The sequence below is a fragment of the Toxoplasma gondii genome, chromosome IV, assembly GCF_000006565.2.
Source record: "Toxoplasma gondii ME49 chromosome IV, whole genome shotgun sequence".
Taxonomy (NCBI): Eukaryota; Apicomplexa; class Conoidasida; order Eucoccidiorida; family Sarcocystidae; genus Toxoplasma; species Toxoplasma gondii.
In genome coordinates, this window is record NC_031471.1 from 1709892 (window position 1) to 1736284 (window position 26393).

Consider the following 26393-nt stretch of genomic DNA (forward strand, 5'->3'; position numbering starts at 1 on the left):
TCTCTGTTCTCGGAGCCTCTTGCCGTGTCTCGCTGCCCTAGCGTTGCGTGCTGGACCTCTCGCTGCGAAAAGGTTCCCTCTTTTTCTCGCGCTGTCTCTCTTTTCTCTTTGCCTGCCTAGAGAGAATTGGGCGGCTCGATCGCCTGGGCGATCCTCGTGCGACAGGCGAACGGATCCGGTCGGCGCCTTCATTTTTTGATTCCTCAGAGAGGCTTGTGGCAGAGGGCCTCTGCATGGGAGATCGCGGTGCTTTCTCTCTGCGTCTGCTGAGGAGACACACATGACGCGGAAAGGCTTCGCATGTCTTCGACTGCACTTCACACAGAGGTTTCGTCAAAGAGAAAGCCGCGACGAGGAGACAACACTCGCGTTGTCCCGAGTTCTCTTTTTTCGTCTCTTTTCTCTGCTTCCCCTCTCTCTCTGTCGTCTCTCCTTGCGAGAGACGTCACGGCTGCTCTCGCTGCCTCGCTTTTTCACTGCAGTCGCGAGGCTGTCACGACGCAAGAGCTCTGAGAAACAAAGAACAGGAAAAGGAGTCCGCGAGTCACTCGTCCGTTTCCCTTTCATCTTCTGCGCGATTTGTCTCTTCAGGACTCGCTGCACCTTCCTTCTCCCTTCTCGCAGTTGCCTTAGTGTCGAGAGGAAATCACCTCACGTCGAAAGAGAGGCTGTCAGCAGAGCAGCAGAATTCGCTCGTCGTGTCTCCCCTTCGGTCTCCTTCCTCGTTGTTTCTGTGCCGCGGTTTCTTCGCTTTTTTTATCTTCCCTTCGCCGCTGGCTTCCTCTTCAACATGTTTCCTGCGGAGAGGAGACAACGGCCGGGACCTCTGCTCAAATCGCAGTCTCGCTTGCTTCCGCTGCGTTTGTTCGTTGGAGATAATGTTCGCTTCCACCTGTGAAGACCGCCCTTGGAAGAGGGCAGCTCGTCGCCAGGTTCTCACCGCCGGCGGTGGTGCACAGAGCCAGGCTGAGTGCCTTGGAGAGGAAAGAAGAGAAAAACTCTCGGGAACACGGCGAAGAGTCCACGAAAACGGGAGAGAAAAAGACACCCGAGGAGAAGTCGAAACGTCTTGTCTCTTCGTGACGCATGCCTCGAGGGTGTGTTCTCAGGATCTGTCTTTCTCTCCATCAGGTCCCAGTTGCTCTCGAGACGCTCCTTCTTCACACTCATCGCTTGATTCTGAGTCTTCCTTTCTCTCGACCATCCCTGCGCTGCCCCCCTCCTCGTCTTCCCCCTCTTGGGTCCTCATTGTGTTTCTGTCGCGGATGGCCTCTCCCCTCTGCTCTCCTTCCTCTCTTTTCTCTGCTTTCGAAGACGAGAATCGAGAACTCGGTGCCTCTTCTGCTCTGTCGCGGTTTGTCGTCACCGCTTCTCGGCTTCGTCGGAGACTGGGGGGATCGATTCAGAAAGTCCGGGGAGGAAAAACGGGAAGAGACGAGAAAAACCGACGCAGACACAAACGCTGTCTTCGGGAGAAAGAAAGTCTCCACCCGCTCCCGCGATCGGTCTGCAGATCTTCCGCTGACTCTCCCCGGAGTCTCTTGGCTCCTCTGAGGAGAAGCGACGCACGAAGAAGAGGAGTTGCCTCGCCTGAAGCGGTTGCCTCATCCCCAGTCACACCTGCTGTCTCCTCAGTAGAACTTGAGGAGAGAGCCATACGCGAGTCCCTGAGGGGAAGGACGAGGCGCAAGGTGTCTTTTGCCATCTCAACTTTGTTGGGTTGTTGCGCTAAGTGTACAGACTCCTCGCAAACGCCCGGAGAGTCCCATCGTTTTTCTCGTGGAAGGAGAAACTCAAGAGGCGTCTTTTTTTCGCGAAGTCTCTACTTCTTGCTGGCTGTCCTGACGTATCTTGGCGGTCTGGGGGCGCCTGACGAAGGCGGGCGTCTTCACGCGGACGCCATTCTTCTTCGCGACTCTCCCGTGTCTCTTTCGTCTTTGTCGTTTCCATCTTCCTCGACGATTCCCTCCGTCTCTCTTCCCTCCGCTTCCAGTTTACCGGCTTCCCTTCTCAGTCCTGTTCGCGCCGCTCCCAGATCGTCTGTGTCCTCCTCTTCTTCCTGTTCTTCCTTTTCTTCCTCTTCTTCCGCCTCGCGTGTGTCTCCCCATATTTCTGCTGGGTGTCTTTCTACCGCCTTTCTGTCTGTTTCATGTTCTTCGCGGATGTCCTCTGAGACGCGCCAAGGCGTCGTTCCCTCGGTGTCTCTTCGACGGATGTCAGGTCAGTCTCTGTCGCATTTCTCTTCTCTTTCGTTTGACGCTGTCGCGAGCCCTCTGACAAATCCTTCTCTCTCGCTTGATTCGTTCTCCCCTGTCCCCGCGAAGCTCCCTCTTTCTTGTTCGCCTTCGCCTCCAGATTCTCTCTCGTCTTTCGCTGCTTCAGCTGTGTCTTCTGTGCCGGCGTCTCGCGCCACCGCCCCCGCGCCGTCGGGTGTACATTTGCCTCCTCGCGGACGTCTCCCGCGGTCCGCCAGTGAGTCGGTTGGGTGTACGTACACCACGGCGCTGCCCCGATGTGCGTCGAGGTGCGACACGGCCGTTTTCGCGGCTCGTTCTGCGTCTCCAGAGTGGAGGAGTTTCGCGATTCACAGCAGAGAACAAGCTGGAAGTGAGAGAACTTTTTCTCTGCGCTTCCATCCCCGGAACGGTCGAAGACAGCGACGGGGGACGGCAATCCCGACAGCCTTGGCCGCTGCGGTGCCCTCGGGCGGTGAGGGGATGAGGCCCTGGCTCTTCAAAAGGTACGCTGAATGAAAGCGGCGGGCAAACGAATGACGAGGAAACGTGGAGGAAGGAATCTCCTCGGGAGGAGAAGAACTCTAGGAAGAAACGAGAGAAGCCAAGCAGAGACAATAACGTGGAACGAAGGAATTCCAGAGACGAAAACAGAAACAGATCTCAATGTTTACAAAACGCCCGCATAAGGCAGGAGAAACCTGCGATGAATCGAGAGGCAGGCAGGAGACACCTACGCCTAACCTGATTGAATAGAAGCAGGAGAACTCAAATTCATGACGTCAGCGACTCCCGAGAGATTGTAAAACGAGGGAGCCGAATCCGGAAGCAAAACCTACTGCTTAGCAGGATGGCGACGAGTCGTCTCACCCGTTGTTCCATTCCCCGCAGCCCCGATTCATTATCTGTCGGTCTCATCCCGTTTCCCTCCGTCTACGAGATACAGCGATAGATGAACTGTTCAGACGCGGGTCTTTGTTCCAGTCTACCGTGGCGAGTCCGACGTCGCTGCCAGAAGCATGCGCTCCAAGAGTTCGATTGTTCCTTCACCTCAGAGCTCCCGCTTTCCACGACACGAATCCCTCGTCGCGAGGCGCCGTGGATCCTTGCCTGTCCGCATGCTTCAGACCTGTCCTGTCACATTCTTCTTGTTCTAGCGCGTCGCCCTGCTCTCACTCGAGTTCGTCGTTCGCCGTCCACTTCCTGTCTGTCTCTGGCTCTGCGACTTGATGCATTCAGTCGTCTTGGACCGCAGACCAGTCGGTCAGAGGGGGAACGTCTGCGTGAAGTTCTGTGAGTGCATCCGTCGAAGGGCAAGTTTCGGCTTCTGTGTTCCTGCTCCCAGCGTCATCCGGACATCTCTCCACCTAGCTAGCTGTGTCCCCGCTGCATCCGCAGGCTTCTGCGTTCTTCGCATGTCTCTCGAGAAGCAGAGCCGCGCGCTTCGGCGCCTTCGCCTTCTTCTCTCGCTCTGCGGTACCTCGCTCGCCTTCTGCCTGGCACATGGACCGCGAGGTTCTCTCGTGCTCGGTTTATCTTTTCTTCGTCTCGCCTGAGAGGCGTCTTTCTCGCTCCTCTCGCCTGCTGTCTCCTCGGCGTCTCCTTCCTCGGCGGCGGAGCGTGGCTCTGCCGGCGCTGGCTTAGCGACACTCAGGCGCTCTACAAAGAAGTAGGTGAATTGAAGCTTGCAACCCTGTAAGCAGTTTGTTGCGTCCATGTCGTCACGTTGCCGGTTTGTTGCTTTTCACTTCTTGTTTCTGCTCTGCGGAATTCTGGAACGTATCCGCTGGTCGCTGGGGAGCTGGACTTGCATCGTTCTTCCGGCGTTGGGACAACTGCGGGGAGAGAGACTAGGACGGCGAAACGATTCGGGGAGAGATCGAACAGGATCTCGACCTTCTCGTTCGTCGAACGGCGGCTTCGACCGAAAACCAGTGTCCGCCGGGGAACGGCTCGCTGCCTGCCTTGCAGACGGAGTTTTCGTTTGCTCCAAAGAATGCGTCTCGACGACGGATGGACTGAATCCTCAAATCACAGATCAGTTGCGTGAGGCGCACCGCCGCGTCCAGGTGTTCAGCAAGCCGTCGGGCCGCCGTCGGGTGCTGAAGCAATCGATTCGAGTTCATTTGCCTGCTGCTTGCAAGCGGCCGTTGGCGCGTATCAGTGTCTGCTGTCGGCAGAGGTTGTTCGAGGGCGTTTGGAGGTTTGTCCGCTTAGGAGTTCACGAGTGTCGATCGCGGTGCCGCGGCCGCCTCGTTCGCGTGAAGGAGCATGCGCTCCTTATCTCTCTTGTTTTCTTCTCTGTCCTCCCCGCTGTCTTCAGTGTCGGCGCTTCAGCCGTCGTTCGCCTGACGATTCCTCTGCGTGTCTCCCTGCGTCTGTAGCTCACGTTTCTTGTTCCTGTCTGATGCGTCTCGTCCTGGCTTTCTTGGGCCTCAGTTCGTCTCCCTTCTCTCCTCTCGCGCCTGCAGCCGGTCGCGCTTCATTCTCCAGTGCGCCTGTTTTCTCGTTGCGCGATTCTCTCTCTTCATCCCGACGTCCTTCTCTCACTGTACCCCACGGTTTCCCACTTTGCCGTACTCTCCTGCATTCCGTTGCCTCCTCACAGAGCTGCCTTCTGTTCCTCTCGAACTTTTCTTCTTTGCCGCTTCGTGTCTAACAGTCCCCGTCACTTTCTCCCATTCTCGTTTTCCTTTGTTCTGTCTGCTCTCTTCCCCCCCTTGGTTTACCTTTCCGAAGACCTTTGCGTTCCACGCCGTCCGGCTGCTGAATCGCTACGCGCCGTCTGCGCTCGACGCAGAGGAGAAAGCAGACGCCTTCCGGCGAGAGACAGAGGAACTGCATGAAGAATTCGAACTGGACGCGCCGGAAGCGTTTGGACTCGAACAGCGTCACAAAGTCGAAAACGCGTATCTGGATCTTCCTGCTCTCTCGCAGAACGCAGAGACGCGTTTCCAAATCCCGCAGGTGAGTCGCAGGCCTACCTGAGTGTACAGACACCCGCGAGGGACGCCGCAGGGAGACAACAGGATCCTCCGGTGAGATACAAACTTCACAGGTGTTATTCACTGAGATCTCGTTGAGTTTCAGAGTGCAGAAACCGAGAAGCATTCGGCCTTCGAATGTGCAATTAAATTTAGTGCGTTCTGCTTTTAATTCTGTAGTCGAACCAGTTTTAGGCCGATTCTGAGGTGTCGATGTATATAGAAATATACATATATGCGTATACGTATATTTACATATATATATATATATATATATATATATGTACATATGTAAAATATTTTTGCATATATATGCTTCTGTATATGTATACATATATATTCACCTGTATGCATCTGTATTGAGGTTTACTTTTTGCACTGCATTTTGCCTCTTCGGTGTGGATGTGTGGGAACTCGCTTGAAGAAGAGGGGATTTGCAGTCTCGCGGCTTACAGAGAAACATGTGATTTCTTTTCAGTTTCCTGCCCCTGTCGCGGCGCCGACGCCTCTGCCGCGACTGAACGAAAACAGGGAATTAATTGAAGAAATACGTTCCCTGTACGAGGATGTGACGAAGCGCATTCCGATGTTTTCGCACTCCGTGAAGCTGGACCTGCTCCACACCGTTCTAGAGAGTCTTCTGCAAGTCTCCGGGGGGACCGACCCGGCCTACCTCATTCAGTTTACGCAACTTCTTCTTCGCCATGCCTTTGACGTGGAGCCGATCGAGGTAGTCTTTGTTTCGCGTGAAAAGACTTTTTGCGCGATTTTGCGAGATCCATGCATCCCGTCTGTCTCTCGGAAATCCACGCGTCTCACTCTTGCACAGAGGTCTATGTGTGGGTGTGTTCATAGAGACGTTTACTCGTTTTTAGCTGCATTTTGCTATGTCTATATACCAAAACAGTCAGATGTGAAAAGGCATACATAGAAAACGAAACACAAGTATTTACCTCTACTGGACGAAAGACAGAAATATCAATTGTGTCTGTATGTATATATCTATATATATATATATATATATTCAGAGAGAGAGAGAAAGAAAGACAGCGAGAGACAGCGATGCGTCTATTGTTCATATATATATATATATATATATATATATATATGTTGATGTGGATATTGAGACATGTGTTTCTTTGCTTTCTTACTTATTAAATTGTATTCAAGCTCTCACATCCGTGTCTTCTTGTAAACAGCTGAGACAGGCTGTATCTGGATCTCTGCATGCAGGACGATATGAATGGCTTCAGGATTTGTGCAAGTGTGGGGTGTTCCTGTCAACAGAGGTGGATTGCTGCGTGTTTACACAGGGTCTCTGCTTCATCGGTTTTCAAGGCGCGCTGTCGGTTGGTGTCTTCTCTCCTTTCTATACACTGTTTGCGCGATTGCCGCGGATCTACAGACTCGCCTTGTTCGCGCAAGCGTTTCACTTTCACCTGTGTCTCCTACATTCATCCTTTTTTCCAGCTGCTGTTACTTTAGTGTACTTTGTTCTGTCCTTTCATTAAACATCCATTTTTAGGTTGCTCGAGTTTTCCGAAGGATTCTCGAGGAGAATAAAGATAGCAGCAACTGCGTGAACGTCTTGCTGCTGGCCGACTGTGTCGTTGAAGACCTCAGCCTGCGAGCGGTGAGAGTGAAAAACGCGATGTACACACTTGCACCTGCAGACAGACCTCTCGGTTTCCTTCCGTCTCGTCAGTTTCTCTGCAAGCCCCGATGAACGTCCTGACAACGGGAGAACGGGGCACGTACACAGCCTTCCTAAAAAATATCACTTACATATACATATATATATATATATTTATATATCGATAGATATAAGGAGAGATGCAACGCATACTTGTATTATATTTCTATGGGAACTTCCGGCAGAGAGGCAGAGAAAGAATCCGCGAAAGAGGAGAGCAGACGAGAATGAACAAGGCCAGACTTCGTTTGTTTGTGCCGTTTTTTTCAAGATGCTTCGGCCCCCATGGATGGTGTTTCTTCACGGCCACAGCGACCGGTCTCTCGAGGCGGAGCTCTTAAGTCGGAAAGGTGAGAGCGAGGATGTTTTTGATCCGAAAGAGAATTCGAAAACGTTTCTCGTGAGCAAGTCGCAGACAGGCAACTGCTCACTGGAAATGAAGCTCTTGAGATCGCTTTCACGTCGCGTCGCAGAACTCTCTCTGCGCCCACAGACACACACCGAGATCTACGTACTTCTCCACCTTCTTGTCTGTTCACGCATAAATATATATATATATCTATATATATGTATGTATATATATATGTGTGTGTATACATTTATATGATTTTTTATTTTCATGTGTTTGTTTCCGCTGGACCTGCGCTCGCCATTCATGTGCTTGCTGTCGTCGTCTATTGCCCCAAGAGGAACCCCCCTTTTTCCCCCTAGAACGGGGGATAGAAAAACGTTTGTGTCGTTGTTTTTCTCGATTGTTTTCGGCCTCATTCGAAGCGCCCCGATCTCGCCTTCTGGGACTATGTGCCTCGCGCGCGTTTCTTTCCTTTTTTTCTCTTCTTTCTTGCGCTCTCCAGCCTTTGCCGTTCTGCTGCCTGCGCCTGCCGCGTCTTGCGTCCTGTCGTTTACCCTGGTGCCTCGGGGGCTTTCGCTGGAGACTCGTCGTGCGTCTTGCTTTTGTCTGTTTCAGAGGAGATGTACCGGACCTTTGTGCGGCTCTTTCTGAAGGAGGTCTTTGCTCGGAATCTTTTTCCGGTCTTCGCGGCCTCGGCGACTGCCGCGCCGGAAGCGGACGCGTTTCCCCCACACGAGGGCGAAGAAGACGGAGAAGACAAGCGTGTCGAGGAGCTTCTCGGCTCCCCAAAGTTATTTCAGACCGACGAAGAACGCATGCAACTCAAGTGGCTCGCTGCCCTGGCGCAAGCGTGCGACAGACAGGCTGACCAGGCAGAGAAGCGAGAAGAGGAGACGCTCTTCTCGTTGCCCGCTGAAGATGCGGAGCTCCGGTCCAGCGAGGCAACGGAGGACATGCAGGCGCGGGAAGAACGAACGGGGAAAGACAGTGGAAACGAGAAGAAAGCAGGAGAAACAAAGTCGCCTGGAGGAGCCTCAAAGGATGCAAGGCCGTACGAGATGTCACTGCAGGCTGCGATCGAGAAACAGAAGTCTCTGACAACGTCCGAAACAGCTGAGCCTTCCTCGCTTCTTCCTCTCGGCCTCCCAGAGGGCTGGCAACTGGTGGCGCTCACGCCTCGACAAGCCGCGCGGATTGTCGCCATCGAAATTCGGGAGTGCGAGGAAGTTCTCGAGGAAGAAGCGGCGAACCGAAAGAAAGCAATCGAAGACTCTGACGGCGCCACAGATGGAAACGCAGAACTCAAGGTCGGACTGCAGATGCTCGAAAAACAATGTCAACTCGGTCGGTGTGTGGAGACTTCTCTAGCCTCTCTTGAACATGTGTGCAAATGCGCTTGCAAGGGAGTCGCACATGTACATGTATCCGTGTATGGAGACTTGTATGCATACGTACATAGATAAATCCATACATAGATGCATAGTTGCATCCATGCATACAGAGATACCTATCTGCATGCATATGCACAGACATGTAGATGCATATATGTCTTTGCATGGATGGGTGCCGAGATGTGGTGCATTTTTTTTGCCTGTGAGGGCAGGGTGTCGAGATTCGAGGTTCGACTTCATGCTTTGTTTCACGTCGCTGTGGTTTCTTCAGCGCCTGTTGGAGGTGACGAAGGACGTTTTCCTTTGCGGCGCAGGTCGCCTCTTGGAAGTCACATTTACTCGCGAGACTGATGAGCTGTTCCGTCCGCCTCTTGAGGACACGATTGTTCAGGCCTCCAACTTCTTTGCCGAAAGGTTCGTTGTATTCGCCGCCATTTCCCGTTGCTTCTTTCCTCGCGTTTCCAATTCCGAGTGACTCTTTCAAATGGTTCCTCACAACACTGCGTTTTTCCTCCTCCAACGTTTGCCGCTGAGAGGTGTGAACTTCCTTTTCTTTGAACCATTTCCTTTTTCATTCCAGTGGTATCTTCTTGCCCCGTCGTCTTTCGCTTGCCTGTCGTCGCCGTTTTTTCCGCTCTCTCCTTCACTCTCCTCTGGTTCTCCGCCTCCTCGTTCGCCTCTTCCCCGCTTGTTCTCGTATCGGCCTTTTGCTATTTGTGCTGCCGGGGTTGTGCGGATCTTTGCTGGACAGCTCCAGCTTGGCTTCTCATCCCCCGAGAAAGAGGACACCTCGTCTCCCCCTATTTTGGATGCTCTTTCGCTCTGCGTTTTTTCTCCGTTTCCTCCTTTCTCTCCAGCGTGGGGAGTCTTTACAGAGACCTCGAGAGAAAGTCGCAGACGCCCGAGGAAGAAGCCGCGGCGCGGGCCATGATGGCGACCCCGCCGACGCCTCGCGAGCTAGCTGAGGAACAGGCTCTGAAAGGTTCGTTTTCTCGCTTTCGCGTTTGAGCTGTTCTTTCCTCGTTTTCTTCTCGTTTTACTTTGCTGATTGGCAGTTGATTCTCTGCTAGGTGTCCTTTTCTTTCTTTCCGCGTTCTCTTTTTCCACCTTCCCGTGTGCCTCCTCTGCACAAAAAGCACAGGCGCTTGTCGCGTTTGCCTCTTTCTCGGTCTCTGGCTTCATCGACACGGCACTGGTTCGTTTTCGTCTGTGCATCGCGACAAAGCGGCGGTGTCCGAAGCGCCTTCAGTTGATTTGCCTCGCCTTTTGGGAGCTGTTTTTTCTTCATTCCCTTTTCCCCTGTCCTCTCGCTTTCTGGGTTTCGCTTCTTGTAAGTAGCCTGGCTCCCCTTGTATCTTTCGACAGTCTTCCTCGCTCTGGCCCACCACACACACACACAGCGCAACTCACCTCTCTCACCTTTCCATGCATTTTTGTTCACTTCTGCTTTCCTTTCTCTCGCGACCTCGTCGCTTTTCTTCGCCATTCCTTCGTTTGCCTTGCAGAGGCGAAGGAGGAGAAGAAAAAGGAGTTTCAACAAAACTGGAAGACCTTTTTAGCGGACTTGACTCAGAAGAAAGAGGAGCTTAAGCAGCAACTGCTGCGCGTAGATCCCCACCTGCAGCGCCGGCCTGTCGACTCCAGGGCCTTGTCGACTCTTTCTGCAGACGACAAGGTGTCTCCGGAGCAATTCACCAATGAAATGCTTATTGCTGAGAAGGCGGCCGCGGCAGAGGCGCGAGCCAAGCACTTGGGGGCTGTCCTCAGCATGTTTCACGCGCGAGAGAAACCTCCGTCTGCTCCCTCTTCTTCTTTCTCTTCGTCGTCCAAGGCGAAGGCGAACGCGGCGGCACAGGCCGCAGCGTTTCTCGCGTCGAGAGGCAGATCTGTTGGCTGGAAGAAGAGTGGGGAAGGCGACGCAGAGAGCCAGGAAGAAGAACGACGCGTTGCCAAGATTGCCATGCATGCAGCGATGGCTCGGACACAGCACGAAGAAAAAGTGAACGCGGGGTACAGCGCTGAAGCCCGAGAAGCGGGGCTGCCTCAGCGACACAGCGAGAAGGCGACACGCACCGTTCTCGCTCTGCTGGTAAGACAGGAGAGAAGGGCAGGCCGAAGCAGGGAGAGAAGCAAACAAGAGATAGAAGACAAAAAAAAGCGAAGAAACCGACGGACAGGAGACGAGGCTAGAGGACGGCGGACGGAACGAGACGAGAAAGAAGCAAGCGAGCGAGAGGCAGGGAAGAGAGAACAGACAGAAACAGAGAGAGGAGAAGAGAAGAACGGGAGAAAGTTGAAATCGGGGAAGAGCGACGAGACAAAGAATGAGAAGTGTGGAGGGAGAGACAGAATGAAAGGGACCCAAGATAGAATCCCAAAGGGAAGAGGAACAGAACACTGGAGGACAAAAGGAGAAAGAGCAAGGGGTCACATGTTGACACGGCGACAGAAGCGAAAGAAAAAGGGTGTCTGGAGATCTCGCTCGATTCCATCCCGACTCGGATTGGGTCGGTTTGTCCACCCGTTGTCCTCTGCGTGGACTGTGTGACTTCCCTGGCGTCAGTGCCACCCATCGAGTTTCCTGCATAGTCGTCATACGTTCGAGTTCGGTCTACGTATCCAGATTAATGATTCTGCCTTTGATGGCGGGCTGCGTATATATATAAATATATATATATATATATATATATAGCATGTACATGTTCTGGTATATACATTTCAATCACGGTGTGTCTCCGTCCATCCTTGTCTGCTTTTCGTGTGTTTTCTCTCTCCTCCAGCAAGAGCTGGAGTATCGCAAGTTCGCAGTAAAGCAGCAAGCCGCTCGGCAGAAGAACCGCGAGGAAGGAGAAGTAGACGAAGCGGAGATGGACAAAGCTCTGGGGGGTCTCGACGAGTTGGATGAGATGGAACAGCCGGCGGAAGCGGAAGGCGAAGCCGATCGGAGCCGGCAGGCGTTTAAGCAAGCCGAACGCGAAGAGAGGATCTTGCAGAGACAACGAGCTTTGATTGAAGCCTCAAAAATGCGACAGACCGGCGCAGCGGAGGCGGCGCGACAGCTGACTACAGAAGTGCTCGAAGACGAGTTGGCCGAGCGCGAGAAGCAGAAAAGCCGAACAGGTGCATCTCTCTGGTCAGCAGAAAGCGAAAGCCTGGAGGTGCACCCTAGCGCGCGAGGCGGTGAAAACGGCAGCTTCGGAGCGGTGACAGGCGAGGAGTCCGAACAAGGAAGACCGGCACACCCGCATCTGAAGAAGGGCCAGAGCATGCAGAGTTACCTGGATCAAGGCTACACTCTGGTTTTCAATACCCCGTATCGAGCAGACGAAATGCTGCGGATGAAAGGCCTGAAAGATGGACTCGACATCGGCACTGACATCGATGACAAAGACGTCGGAGACGTCGAGGAGGAGGACGAAGATGATTTCGGCTAAGGCTTGAACTGACAAAGGCGCTTTCTTATTTTTTTGCGGGGCGAGGTTATGTTAAAGGACGGAAACTGGCGAGAGGGGTGTTTCAGCTCGAATAGAAGTGGACAAATACATGCACACGAATGCGCGAGGTCAACGGGGTGGAATTCAGAGTGAAGGGAACATGCCGGAATGGAGTTAATTCCAAACCGGGGACGACATGCAAGCGGTTGATTTCGCTTTTCACAGACGGGGCTGCGTTGGTTTGATGGACTCTTGGTTTTTGTGGCTGAATCACGTTTTTGTGTGGTGGTTCTCGTCAATTGCCGAGGCCGGAAACCCCCGGGTTTTTTCCCCGCTGGACTTGTTGCCCGTGTCCCCCCGGTGAGACTGCTCCAAACGACACTATAAACACTGGAAAGGTGAAGCGCGACAGTTTGGATTGCAAAGCGAAATATCCCTGTTTAACTCGTTCACTAGAAGTCGGTGTTCTAAGCTGTGCCAGCTGATCCAAAATCGTGTAGTCTTTTGTCGTGTTCGGGTGCTAAGATGTGTACGGATCCACCCGGAATGCGAGCGACCGATCGGGACCCATGGCTAAAAACACAGATTGATCACCGAAGAATGCTCGAAATGAATACATAAGAGTAGACAACGTTTGACAGAGTACACCGAAACGCGACACTGAGAGTCACTCCATCCAGAATCCGCGTTTTGTTCTTTTCTGTGCCATCCGTCACTAGTCTAGGATTACTGTATGAGGTTCGACCTTTGAACGCCTGAGTGTTCATTCGTCCTGGGTTTCCCACCTTCCAGGGAGTGTGGGGTCGTCTTTTCCGAACGGAAACTACTCAGTGAATGTTGCATGTTGCTTTCTCAGCCAAAGCGATTTTCGCGTACACAGGGCTGGTGGGTTTTTGGCGTAGAAGAGGTGCTTTACCATGAACAAATCTTTGAAAAGCTACATTGGAATTGCATGCAGTTTCTGTTAAACAGATATTATATGCGTTGCTATACAGAACGAACAAAGTCCCACCTGCAATCACACGAACGCGAAGCTAGAGACCTACGGGCAAGAAATTGCAATCGTCCAATTCGGATTCAACACTCGACGCACGACCATGTCGATATCCACTCAATAGATGTCAAACAACCGGTCAGAGCTTTTGCCGCCGAAACGTGTTAAAACAAGCGTGCAGTTATACATACCCCTATGTTTAGATTTGCATATTTATGAATACAGCATGCCAATTTAGAGACTTGCAAAACGCGGTTGTTGCCCATATCTGATCGGCGGCACCACAGGTCACATGTGTCTCACTGTTGAACCCACCGCTAAATGCAAATTTGGAAGAGACAAGCGTTTCAGTGTCTTGTGAGTAGGAACCATTAATTCGAAAAACAACAAGCTTTGTCTCTCATATCGTGACTGTAGCAGACATACAATCACGGATACTTTATGGTTATGTACAGCATATCCCACATGTACTAAAGCCTCCAAGCTGTTGCACCGAGGCCTAGGTTTTCCCGGGGGAAATTGCCTCTCTAACGTTAGCAAAATGTCCGTGAACGACTATCCTCATTGTTCTAGCTCTGACGAATCAAACCTCCGTAGATGCTATTGCTTGTTTTGGGCTTGCCGGAAAAAATCTGGCAGTCACGTCAACGCGCCCCCGCTTCTAGTTTTCTGTGTGTGGAGTGAAACTGACAATCATTTGTCGTGTCTTGTTGCTCACGTGGGCAAGTGGCTCTGCCATAGCCACACTTAGGATGAGGGTATTACGGGACTTGTGCCATTCGATCAGAACAGATCTGATCACTTCCGTGGAAAGTGCCGTTGCCATATGCTTGTCCTCGTTATTGTGTGTTGGCTTTTCTCGATAAACAATAAAAGCAAACACTCGACGAGTCACGCTAGGAAAAAAACCTCTTGGTCGCTGACGGTCTTGCTCAAGTTTAGCTAACCCGGTGCACTTCCTCTTACATAATATCTGGAAACTGTTGTGGTGTTTACTGTTGTTTTACTGTTTCGGTCCGCGTAGAAAAAATATCAATCCTTGAAACCACAAGTCTCTACTTTTCCCTTTAAACTTTGTTCCACGAATGTGGGGTACTACGTGGTTTGACTTCTGACTGGTGTCACGGATGATTTCCAAAGTTCTGTTTGATTCAGCGATACGGTCAAACAACTGTCGGAATGCTAACATGTCATTTCTTGCCTGCGGTGCAGAGGCGGAAATCCTTTCTGGAGGCAGCCGGAGAAGGATAACTCTTCGTGTCTCCCAACTCCACTGTAGGAGTTCTCTATATCCGTCGAACTCCTATGGAAAGTGGGGTCGGTGGCGTATACGTGCAGTCTTCTTTGTATGGGGCGGCCGATGGCAGCAGCTCTCTGTTTGGTGTGTCCGTGAAAAATCGGGACGCTGTGGGACCGAAAAATTTGTCACCAATCGTCTCAGCATGCAGACTTTTCAGCTGTCTCGTTATTGGTTGCTAGACAAAGAAACAACAAGGCTTAATCGCTGTGACGCTTGTTCAAATTCATATTCCGAGCTGCTGCACGGGGATACCCTCAGGGAGCAGCCGGTGGCTTTTTTCAGTCAACGTCTCTAGAACACGTGTTCGCCCTCAAAGCATATTTCCACTCTCACCTTCTAGTCAAACCAGCAATAATCATGAACGCATCTGCAGTAATAGGATTGAATCGTTTTGATGAAGGCACTGGCACCGCGCATGCTGCTGTCTTCCCCAATGAAGAGGTTTTCGACGTACGACCAGGCGAGGGAAGAATCATATGAAAATGCCGTCGACGAAATAACATAATGGCTTTCGTTTTCCCTTCGCATGTTTCTCTCTTTCCTGAGACGAGTCTCGAGCTCTGGAATACGCTGCTTGTCGTATTCTGCTTTTCTCTAGTCTGTGACATTCGCAGTGTGCATTCATGGGAGAGGCAATGGCCGCAAGCCAGTTTGTGCAGCCGGGTGTGAATCGATTGTTCGCCAGCTGCGGGTGTTTGAGTTCAGTCTCATTTCGGACTCACAAACCCTAGAAGTGCTTTGTATCCTTTCTGCTTCCTACGTAACGTTTCGCTGGGTTTCTGCAGAACAGCCGCTCTGAGCCACAACGCAAAAAATCCCAGAACGTGCGCCGTCCATGTAAAACAGTGACCTCAAGCCCAAGTATCAACTGACAGTTTAACAGTGGGTCATGGTACAGCATCCGCTTTTCATGAAGAAGCGCATGTGCTTGTAGAATGACTGCGAACGGTATTTCTTGGGCATGCTGACATACCGCTTGCACAGATTGGTGTGAGTGAGGCTCCGTCTTATTGCGTCCGTTCTCTATTGCGCTCGGACCCCCCGATGTCCCAGATTCTTCGAGACACGTAGACTTTCCCGGTATGCCTCTCCGTTTCATGAGATATATGCTCTTTGTTTCGACAGTTCTTCTTTGAGATCACGAAGTTTCTGAAACCCACAATTCGACCCGCAACTTACTCGACCTAACATGCAACCCATTTTGACACGTACAGTCACATCACCGCACTAGTGTGGATGCTGGTTTCCCAGGAAGCGTGGCGTCGTCGATATAGAGTTACATAGACGGTGCATTGGCGACAACTGGCTCGTGCCATTTCTAGCCTGCAGTCCGCTTGTCAGTTAACACTCCTGCTAGTGAACGGACAGATCCGGACAATGTCGAACGCAAGAGGAGCACAAGGACGCAATCCTCGCCCCCCCAGCTCCCGAGCCTCAACTACCGGAGCAAGCGACGGCATCCCACTTTTTTCTGACGAACTTTTCTCTCGTACCCAAGGCGCAGCCGCATCGAGCAGCGTGCCTAGCTCACCACGACGAAATAACGGCCGTCGTAAACAGTCGGATATTGCAGAACCGCAAGTGATTGATGAGGAGCTCTTAAGGAATGGAATTGCGGTTGACGGTTCGCAAGGCACAGACGACCCAACGGAACCGAAGGACTTCGCGACCGTTCAGAGTCTTGCTTTGAGTTACAAGAATATTATGTTCATTGAAAATCTTGAGACCTTCACAGGTCCGTCTGATCAGACAAGAAAGAAAAGGTGACCAATCCAACGCCTCACTTTCTTTGCGCCTTACCGGTTGCAAGGCACCCTTACGGTCATGGTTCTGTCGCTGATGACGCTTTGGGTGTGACACCTCACCAGAAACCCCTGATAGGTTTGGCATTTATGTCTTCGTCCATAAAGAACCTTGACCAAACACAGGCATGGTCAGTTACGCGAAGTATCGTCCGCAGCGTTCATGTCCAGCGAGGCACTCCCAGAAGGGCAGCACTCTTGTGTAAATATGTACGTATACCCATATACGTGCAAGTGTCCCGTTGTGTAGTCAGTGCCGGGAACTCTACACTTTTGCTCTGGTCCTTAACACGAGGCACGATAACAAAAACGCGGTACGACCATTTTCGGCAGTTTTGTTTCTCTTGGCGTGGCCATCTGCTGTAGGGTTGACTACACTGCGACTCGATAACAACGTCATCGAGAAGATCGAGAATCTGAGTCACTTGGTGAACCTTGTTTGGTTGGATTTGTCTTTTAACAACATCTCGGAAATCAGTGGTCTCTCCAACCTGGCAAACCTAACCGACCTCTCTCTGTACTCCAACAGGATTTCCAAGATCGGCTCGGGACTCGAAGGATGTCTTAAACTGAATGTGCTATCACTAGGCAGGAACGCCATTGTGGACTTGTCGGAAATTCACCACCTGCGCAGATACCCCAACTTGCAGTGCTTGAACCTCGACGGCAATCCGCTCTGCAAGGCAGAAAACTACACACCATACATTCTCGCGTTTCTGCCGAAGCTTCGCTACCTCGATTACCAGTTAATTGACCGGCGGAAAATCGTTGCGGTCCAAGAGTCAGTCCAGCCCGAGGAGCTAACGGACATGAAAAAACAAGAAAGTGTGGAAGCCGCGTTGACTGAACAGCAGAAGAAGCGCGAAAAAACAACCAAGCACCTTGCGGCGAATTTCTGCGCATTCCTCGATGACGTGGCGAACCGGTTCTTCGGCGAGTCTGTCATCCCCGTCCCAGTCACTGTCCTCAAAGACTTCCCACTTCTGAGAGACACCTTTCTGGAAAAGTTGGAAATCCTCGCCACAAATCTTAGGTATGTCCAGCGCACTCTGGGCAGCAGGAGAAAGCGAACACGGAGAAAGGGAGGCGCCTTAAAGGCCAGGTGGCGTATGCAATTGGTCCTGAGGGCCGCCTCGTATCCTCCTTCTTTTACTCCACGAAGGAGTAACCGTTCGCAGGTATTCCATTTGTAATCCAGAGTCCTGAGTCCTTTTAGGTGCAAGAGGGCCTGCAGACTGCATCAGTCGCGGAATCCATACGTTGCTAAAGGAGTTGCAGAAGGCGATATCGACAGTGGAACAGACCCCACAAGGCAAAATGTATTCGGTATGCATGATGTGCGCTTTCCTTCAGTCAACATTTGAAAAATAAAGGCATCTCTCACATAATACGTAGGAGCAACGACATCTAAAGACGCTAGACGGGTCAGCCGTCCAAACCTCCACGGGGGAAACGCGATTGTTCACTGTAGGTTTAAGCGTATCGATGAAGCAGTGCCGAACGCAAAGGTCAGCTCTCAGGCTTAACCGTGACTCGTCGCTTGCATTCTCTGCCCTCGTAGGACCCTTTTTATCCGTGTCTTGCTCTGCCTTCCGTGGCTCACTGCCACTACTGCGCTTCTGTTTCAGTCGCAAACTTCCACCCCTTTGCTTCCCGCATGGTCGTTTATGAATAAACGCAGGCAATCCTTTGAGCAACAAAGTCGGAGGCGGCGACAGCGAGTGGCAGCGTATGAGGAAGCTGTCCAAAGGGCCGTTCTCGAGAGCGAAGATGAGGCGAGAAGGTTACTGAAACAGATGCAAAGCAGAAAAAAGAAAGTCGAGAAAGAGTTAGATCTATACTTTGGTGAACGGCAAGAAATTCTCAATCGGATATCCACGGCGAATGCCCAACCTACCAAGTTTCTGTTGACTTCCTTCTATTCGGGGCAAAGTGAGTGGAAGCGTGTTTTCACTGAAACACAGCCCCAAGGATTGAGGCAACTCACGGTAGTCCTACAAAGCCAGTTCGTCAAAGTAGACTTCATACGAAAGTAAAGAGGCGCATGTTTGACTGGTATGTAACGGCCAATGTAAACTCCTCCGAGCTCCTAAAATTACCAATCGAGGATCCGGTAGCACTCGCCGACGAAGACCTGCACCCCTGTTCTACAGAGCACCCGCGCTCGTTCCTCTCCGCATATCTGCATCCAGTCATACGCATTTGTGTATGAGAGCTGTGTGTTGCCCGGGCACCCCACTGTGCAGGCAATCGTCGACACGCATTTGCCGTCCTTTCCGCTTGTCAGTGAACCTTCGCTTCTGTAGGAACGGTCTGCACACGACGTATCATTGCATTCGGACGTTGTATCGAAACCAGAAGTCGGTCTGTGGCCTAAAGGCCTTTTTATTTGTCTGTCACGGCTTGTTCTGCCGCAACCCATGCAATTGTGGAAACACAACGTTTTCTTGTTGTTCCAAGAGGACGACTCGACACGCCTCGCGCGCGACGAGGAGTTCCAGCGACTAGTGCACTCTCGCGCCCCTGAGCTGTTGGAGCAAGCGGCGGACTTTGTGGGCGATGTGGACAAGCTGAGATTCCACTTGATGGCTGGTGAAGCGACGCTGCAGGAGAGTCTGGAAGAGAGTGTAGACACTCTCGAGGCGTCCGTCGACTCAACAATGAAGCATCTCCTGGATCGGGGCTCGGACTTCTTCCGAAACCTCGAGGAAGCGGAGAGAACGTTTGGCAGCAGCCTCACAGAACTCGCGACAAAAGAACTGGAAGCCTTTCCCGCCGTCATGAACGAAGAAACGAGTGAACTGCGCCTGAAATATTTAGGAAGAAAGTAAGATTACATGAATCGAAAGGCGCCTGCAGAGGCATGCACCGAGCCGTGGTGGCGACCCCGCTCGACGGGAAGCAGCGGCAAGACTGGGTGCAACACACCCAACGAAACACACGAGTAAAGTGAGGTAATTGTATGCTCCTGCGCGAAACGGTAACAGGACTGCTCAAGGCAGCTAATCGCGCTGGAGTTCAGTATTCCACGACGCGGATGCACGCTGTTTTCACCTGGTCTGTGCTAGCCAAGAATAGAACAAACCAAATCGGTAGATGCCGCTTTTAGTTGTTTGTGGGTTTCAAGTAAACGTATTCGACGCGCACGGAAAAGGACGGGAAGACAAAACGGTCGTTTCACGAGTTCCGGCGACACCACAACAACGCCCACTCGGAGTAGAGGCCAGTACAACACATCAATGACAATGAAGACACTTAACTGTCGATAAACCAAAACAGAAGACGAACGCCTGTTCTCTCACATCTACACACATGACCAAGGAAAACTTGAAGGCCAGCCTCCTTCTGGTCTGCGTTTCTACACATGTTTCCTTGTGCGTCTTACTGGACGTTCGCTTTTTCTCTATGAGAGGATCTCTGGAACTCCGTACCTTAGCTGTGACAGTCAGAAATTGAACACGATCAGTCTGGCAACTCGTCTACGTTTTCAAGGTTTTTCTTTAGCAGAATCAAGTTCTCCTGTGTAAGCATGATTTCGACAACGCTCAACATATCTAGGAATCTCGCATCGACGCCTTGACAAGCCGATTCTTGCAGAGACACCAAGATCCACCCATTTGCATCCGAGGCGCATGCAGGAATAACGTCACCGCTGTACCGACGCAGGCTCGATAACCCACGCAGACACCGCCGATGACTGCCGAAAAGTCTTCACGATTGTTCGCACTCTGCCCCAGAGATCAGGTCTAAAACCTCCATTTGTGTTTGCGTGGTACTCCAGAGAAGAGGTCTTGACCGCGTGCAGCACGTTGCTCGAGATGCATCTGCAGCTGTTGATGTCCATGGAAGACACCATGCAGAGCAGCATCAGTGCTTGGCAGCGGCAGTACTTCGAAAACGAGCGCGGGTCTCAGTATGAACGCCATCGACGACATATCGAAGAGATTCACCAAGCAACTGAAGACTTGACGGCGAAAGTCCTCCACTGTCAGAAGCGCATAATTCGAGACCGAGAAGACATTCGAAGACACGCCGACGGTGCCAGCGAAGACTCGCCTCTCAGGCCTGACTTAGGCGAAGACGAACATCTCTCACGAGGCGCCGAAAGCGACAACCAGTCCGAATCTGAGATGATGGAGTAACCTCCACAAAAATGAGCTAATACGTCCGATACTATCACTTAAACGGCATGCGCAGAAAGCTATAAACTTGTAGATACTTTTGCAGATGCTAAGTTTGGAAAGATTTAGGAAAGCCCGTATATGTTATCTGTCGGTATAGAGAGAGGCACATGCAGACGCGGTATGTATGTATAGACGTGTGCAACCAAATGCATTTCAACATGCAGAGCAAGGCATCTATTTGGCGTTGATTGGATTTGCATCGGTGAATGCTCACAACGTGACGAATCGCGTGGCAAGACGTTTTGATGACAATCTTTTACCCTTTTGTGTGCTTGTGTGGAGACGCGGAGATCTGTCACAGATGTCCCTTCCGCATGCCTACAACCGGAGGGTGAAAGGAATAGTATGCAAAAAAGCAGCGTGTTAGTTCGTGGAAAAGAACATCTCGCCTTTTCCCAGCTTTCCTCTATGGCAGTGGAGCAACAGCTGTGTCCAGGGCCAGACGCAGGCAACCCAACTGCGTCTACTTGCAGATACATATACACCTATATATATATATATATATATATATATATATATATATATTTGTGCATCGGCGCGCTAACACGAATCTCGGCCGTTTGCGTAGACGTACAGATGCATCTAATGCTTGATGAGGAGCGCCCCCCGATGAATGCGTTGCACCGGAGAGGCCTGCGTGTCAGGCAAACGCGTTGGCATCGCAAGAGGTCGAAGCTTGATATTCAAGAGTCTTCAGTTGCCTCTGTCGCGACAGACGCTCGGCGAGGCTATTGTTTTCCAACATCCAGAGGCACATTCCTCGCACGAGTGCTCCAGCCTTTCCTCTCACTCCTACCCCTCGTCACCCCACGAAGTCCCAACACAGATCTCCGCGTAGATGTGTTTGTATATTCGCATGCGTTCACGCGAGTACATGCACGCATAGGGATGTGCATTCGAATGCTGTATGCGCATACATATGTATATTAATATACACACAAATTTGTGCATCCGTGTCGCCTTGTCATTCATTGATTCCCTTGGAGACAACCATTTCAATATTGTAAGACGCAAACCATGAGGCGCGTTTTCTTCCTCTTTCTACGGACCTCACACTGTTCACAGATTCACTGCTGGAGCCAAAGACGGTGAATACTGTGCGTCTCCGGTTCGTCTCTTTCAAAGCCCATTTACTCCATGAAGAATGTCACACAACACCGGAACGCGCCACCCGGAGATCCATATACATATATATATATATATATATATATCCATGCAGGTGTGTGCAGATGCACGGAATATAGGCCGGTACAGTTGCTTAGCCTTGTTCAGTTGTAGACATCTATGCATAATTGTTTTCACTGTCGCCTCCACGCTAGGTCTCCGCCCAAAAACAGGCGACTTCACTCAGTAGTAGTCCCGTCGCCGATCTCTGCGGCTGTCGTCGTCGTCGTCCTCGTAGCGGCGGCTGCGTCAACAGGAGAGAGACACACCCATAGCAACGCATTCACAGCGTGCAGAGGCGTAAAGAGAGAAAAAAACGCATCGCCCAAGCACCACAGACAACATACAGACCTCCACGAACTTCCCAGTCTCGCCCCAAGGCCCTACACCCCACAAGACATCTACACACACCCACGTATACATACATTCACTCACATAGACATGCACACACAGGAGTATACATATACATTTATATGCAGCGATGCAGACCTACGTAGGAATCCCGGCGGTCTTCCATGGATGGGAGGAGCCGCAGTGTCATTTCCTGTGAGAAAAAAATTGAGACACAGTCCAAGTATTTGCACCCGCGCAATCGTCTTGATCCACCACACACCAACGCACATCCAAACCCAGTTAAAGATCATTCTGTCGCTGTTGGTGACAAGGTAAAAGAGGCTTCTTGTGTCTACACATACCTTCTGTCGTCGCTGCGGCTGCGGCTTCTCTCTCGGCGTCTGCCGTAGTCTTCTTCTCTGGACCGGTAGTCGCCGTCTGAGTTTCTGTATCTTCCTTCTCGGTCGCCTCTGTCGTCATCGTCTCTTCGTCTTCTATCGTAGTCGTCTCGGCCGCGGCGTTCGTCCTCTCGTCCTCTCCAACCCCACTCCTCGCGTCCTCTCCCGTCGCGCCTGTCGTCATCTCCGAAGCGTCTGCGCGGTCGCTTGTCTCCAGGGCCTCGAGCGATTTCTACTCGAATTCTGCAGAAAACGCATGCGTCGAAATCGGCGACGTCGTGACGGTAGATGCACTGATCTCCGTGCCGGGCAATGACTCAGCCACTTGTGGGAGAGATTCACGGGCGCCGAGCCTTCGTTTCTCGAGGAACTGGCACCAAGGACAATGCAACGCGTCACCGCTGTCTCCACAGCTGAGAAGCACGAACACGGCTTTCGCTTAACGACTGCCTTTTGCCCGTTTCCTAGAACGCAAACGCTTTCGCTACTGTACGGATCTCGCTTCGTCAGAAGAGCACCGCGAACGAGGACAGGACAGGGGAGAGAAACTCGAAGACAGGCCTATCTCCTGGAAGAAGCGTGACATGGGGTGTGTAGCGAGAGATGCCGACGGCGGAGAATCCAGATCGACGAGAGGGTGGAGACATATGTGAAAGGGTAGAAAGCGCCACTCTCTGTCTGCTGCCTCCGAAGAAGCGGACGCAGCGCCAGCGGAAAAGACTGAAATGAGGGGGTTCACCAAGGAAACTCGACGCACCAAGAGTGCAGCTCTCTCGCGTCCCCCTGTCGCAGACGAGAAGGCGCGGAGGGAGACGGAAACGCGACAGAGAGCGAGGAGACACCGAAGAACCATTGTGGAGATGCTAAACTGTCTAGTGATCCAAACGCGAAGAGGCCTTCTTTTCAAAGAGTCTCGCTCCCGTCGAAACGCAGACACACATGAGACCGAAGCCACCATCCCGCGGTGGAAGTCCACACACCACTGGACGTCACGGGCCGCTCCGGCGCACAGGTGGGCGCCGCAGACAGCAAAAGAAGCGACACCGCGCGGCTTCGCGAGGGAGCCTGGCGGTGTTCAGACGGACGCTTGCGTCTTTCAGAGCCGAAGGAAAGCGGATTTACTTTCGACGGGCATGAAGGCAGAACGCGAACAACTGCAGAGTCCGCCACGATCACTCGAGGCGACGAGCAGCCGACGGACGAGAAACGGAGAGAAGAGACGACGCTAGAAGGCAGAGACGGAGAGAAGACGCGACGACGCTAGAAGGCAGAGACGGAGAGAAGACGCGACGACAGATGACGGAGAGTAGACGCGACGACAGACGACGGAGAGTAGACGCGACGACAGATGACGGAGAGAAGACGCGACGACAGACGACGGAGAGTAGACGCGACGACAGATGACGGAGAGAAGACGCGACGAGAAGGAGACGGATTTCCAAGAGAAGGCGAGATACGCAGAGATGGTTTTGTAGAGGTCTTCTCATCAGTCCCGACGCGCCGGGGGAGACACAAAGAAAGGCGAAGTGAAGAGAGAGGCAGGGCGGCAAGGGTCGAACGGTGCGCCGAGAAACAGAGCAAGCCGGGAGTTCTAAGTCTCGGCTGGTGGCACGTCCACGTCGGCTGCTCTATATGCGTTGTGCCTAGTGGCTAAAGGACGCTGGAAACTTGGTAGGCGCAGAGAGGAAGAAAAACTGCACTAAAAAATACAAACGCACATGCGGCGCCTCCCTTGAAAGAGCGACAGCGGCGAACGGGAGCCCCATCAAACGTTGTCTCAGCGAAAAAATCCCCAGAAACACGACCCTCCCCAGGCGACACCGCGCGCGCCGGAGACTCCAAACGTCCAACAGACATCACATCCCTCCCTCTCCTTGACTGTCTGTAAGACACCCCACCCGCTGCAGACAGCTAGCCACCACGCAACGGAACAGTTTTCTCCATACAGCACAGCCATGCTCGAATCTAGGCCTCTGAGCAAGCACCGCGACGACGTTGTCCTGGCGTTTACCCTGGAGGGATCTACGAGATTGTGTCACCTGAGTTCGCGGTGCGGCGAAAGAAAACCAACGACAGCCGAACTTCCCCAAAGCGCTTACGGTTTCCCTCGGTAGCGGTAGCCGTCGAGCTCGGCGACGGCGTCCTTGGCATCGCGGTAGTCGTCAAAGGTCTGCACGCAGTCAACGAAAAGCCATTTCAGGAAAATGACAACCCTCTGTCTCCCTGAACAGAACGCGTCGGCGTCGAACGCGAGAAACGCGGAACACGGCAACAGAAGCGGAGGCCCTCACGGAGATGTGTGTATTGCGTACGTCCGAGAAGTCACCTTCCCGCAGGGGAGGAGACGCTTCCCAGACGAGAGAACAGCTCGCTGGTCCTCTGGTTTCCTGCAGCGTCGTCTCCGACGTTGCCCCGCAACTGGAAACGAGAAGACTCTCGCGCGTGGACTCTGTTTTTCAACTTCAAATGTTCCTCACCAAAAAGGCGAAGCCGGGGGGGTTGCGGGCGACCCAGACAGTGCTGATGGTGCCGTACTTTCCAAAGATGCTCTCCAGTTCCTCCGTCGTTGTGTCGGCTTCGATGCCACCTGGAGAAGACAGTTGACGCAGCAGAAGGTACAGAAAAAACGCATGCAGGGATGGACGGAACTCACACGGAACGCGAGAGCGGGTAGAGGCGAGAAGACCGCATGCGCGCGAGAGAAGAGCGATGCAGAATGGGGACGCAGAGAAGCCCCAGAGCGACACGCTGGCGATACACCCGCCAGAAGGGTGTACGGCCGGAGGACAGCCAACATACTGAGGAGGAAGGAGGCTGGGAAAAGACGAGATGGCCCCGAGAGCAAGTCTAGAGAAAAGAAACTGAAGAATCGACGCCAAGAAGGAACACGAGAGACACTGAAAAATCGAGGAGCTCAAAAAAGAGCAGCTACAAGTGGACGCGAGACACAAGACACAGGGGGGAGGGCAAGTGGCGGGAGAGTAGAAGACTCGAGGAGGATGCGTCAGAACGACAGAAGAGATAGCGCCAAAGAGAGAGAAGTGACCTCCACAGAGCGAAGAACAGTGAAGAGGAAGCCAGCAGGAAAAGACTCTCGGGAAGATCGAGAAAACACTCACCAATGTAGACCTTGCGGCCTTCTTGATCATCCATCGCCGCGCGCGGCATGTTGTCGAAACGAAGAAGTGAAGAGAGGCGAGAGAGAAGAAACAGGAGTCGGACTGACGGAGGAAACGGAAGGCTGGGGTTTGGGGAAAACAGCGAATTTCGCGGTAAACACACCTGCGCCGGACTTGCGTTGAAAGACGGGGAGAGCGTACCACTGGAGGGGACGACCACACAGCGACGAAAAAGAGAGAGAGCGCAGGGAAAAACGCCAGCCAAAGCAGACGCCGGACAAGCGCAGAGGGCACGATCTACGGAAGCGGCCGAGAACCGGAAGGGTGCGTCCACTGAAAGAGACAGAGGTTGAGCGAAAACATCGAGAGCAGCAAAAGAAGAAAAATCGAAAGCGAGGAAGCAAAGTGCTCACGTCCGTTCCGGAAGCGGCACAAACCAAGCGAAGCAGTAGGGGCAGGGAGACTGCACCGCGGAAACGGGTGGAGAGAGAGAAAGTCTGGCGTCTCTTGGAGACTACCCAGAGACGAAAAACCTCTATTGTTCGTTGGAAACTCGGAAATTGTGCAAGAGATCTCGTGAACTGGTGAAAGAGACACGCGAGCACCGTGAGACTACCGCTTGCGCTTTTTACCGCAGAAGGACTGAGAGAGACGCCTGCGCGGCTTTCGCCTGTTCTCCGGACGTGTGGGAGAGAGACGTAGGTCGACGGATGCGAAGCAAAGAAAAAAGAGAAAAAGAGAAAATCGAAGAGAGAGAGACCTGCCGAGGGAAGACTGCGGCCCTCCTCGTCGCTCTCGAGGCGTGCCCCACCTGTTTCTCCTTTCGCCGCCGGGGAGGCTTTCGTCCCGAAACGCATGCAGCGGCGCTCGCGTGTGCATTTGGCGGCCAAGAAACTCCGACTTTTCACGCTCAGGAAGGGAAGCTGTCTCCGTGCTGCGACTGCGCCGAAACTCTCCCGAATTCGCGACAGATGGGCCGCCGGCCTGGTCGAGGTCGCGGGGAAGCGTCGA

The 26393-nt window shown here is 52.5% G+C and overlaps 3 protein-coding genes across 3 annotated transcripts; 2 read left to right on the forward strand and 1 right to left on the reverse strand.

Moving 5' to 3' along the window:
* The first annotated feature begins 170 nt into the window (after positions 1-170).
* TGME49_211440 (hypothetical protein) lies at positions 171-12517 on the forward strand. The gene is made up of 11 exons (XM_018779540.1): positions 171-2740; positions 3633-3903; positions 4974-5201; positions 5697-5948; positions 6744-6851; positions 7183-7261; positions 7879-8570; positions 8926-9068; positions 9512-9636; positions 10160-10743; positions 11435-12517. The coding sequence occupies exons 1-11, from the start codon at positions 879-881 to the stop codon at positions 12086-12088; spliced, it is 4998 nt and encodes a 1665-aa protein (XP_018637981.1). The 5' UTR covers positions 171-878; the 3' UTR covers positions 12089-12517.
* Positions 12518-15759: 3242 nt separating this feature from the next.
* Positions 15760-20326, forward strand: TGME49_211430 (leucine rich repeat-containing protein; the record flags this gene model as incomplete). Its single annotated transcript, XM_002371237.1, has 5 exons — positions 15760-16117; positions 16551-17217; positions 17866-18116; positions 18645-19011; positions 19966-20326. The coding sequence occupies 5 exons, from the start codon at positions 15760-15762 to the stop codon at positions 20324-20326; spliced, it is 2004 nt and encodes a 667-aa protein (XP_002371278.1).
* A 704-nt stretch (positions 20327-21030) lies between these two features.
* TGME49_211420 (RNA recognition motif-containing protein) lies at positions 21031-26128 on the reverse strand. The gene is made up of 6 exons (XM_002371236.1): positions 25383-26128; positions 24741-24850; positions 24363-24433; positions 22228-22506; positions 22026-22076; positions 21031-21776 (listed from the first exon to the last, which is right to left on the reverse strand). The coding sequence occupies exons 1-5, from the start codon at positions 25429-25431 to the stop codon at positions 22070-22072; spliced, it is 516 nt and encodes a 171-aa protein (XP_002371277.1). The 5' UTR covers positions 25432-26128; the 3' UTR covers positions 21031-21776; positions 22026-22069.
* Positions 26129-26393: the final 265 nt, after the last annotated feature.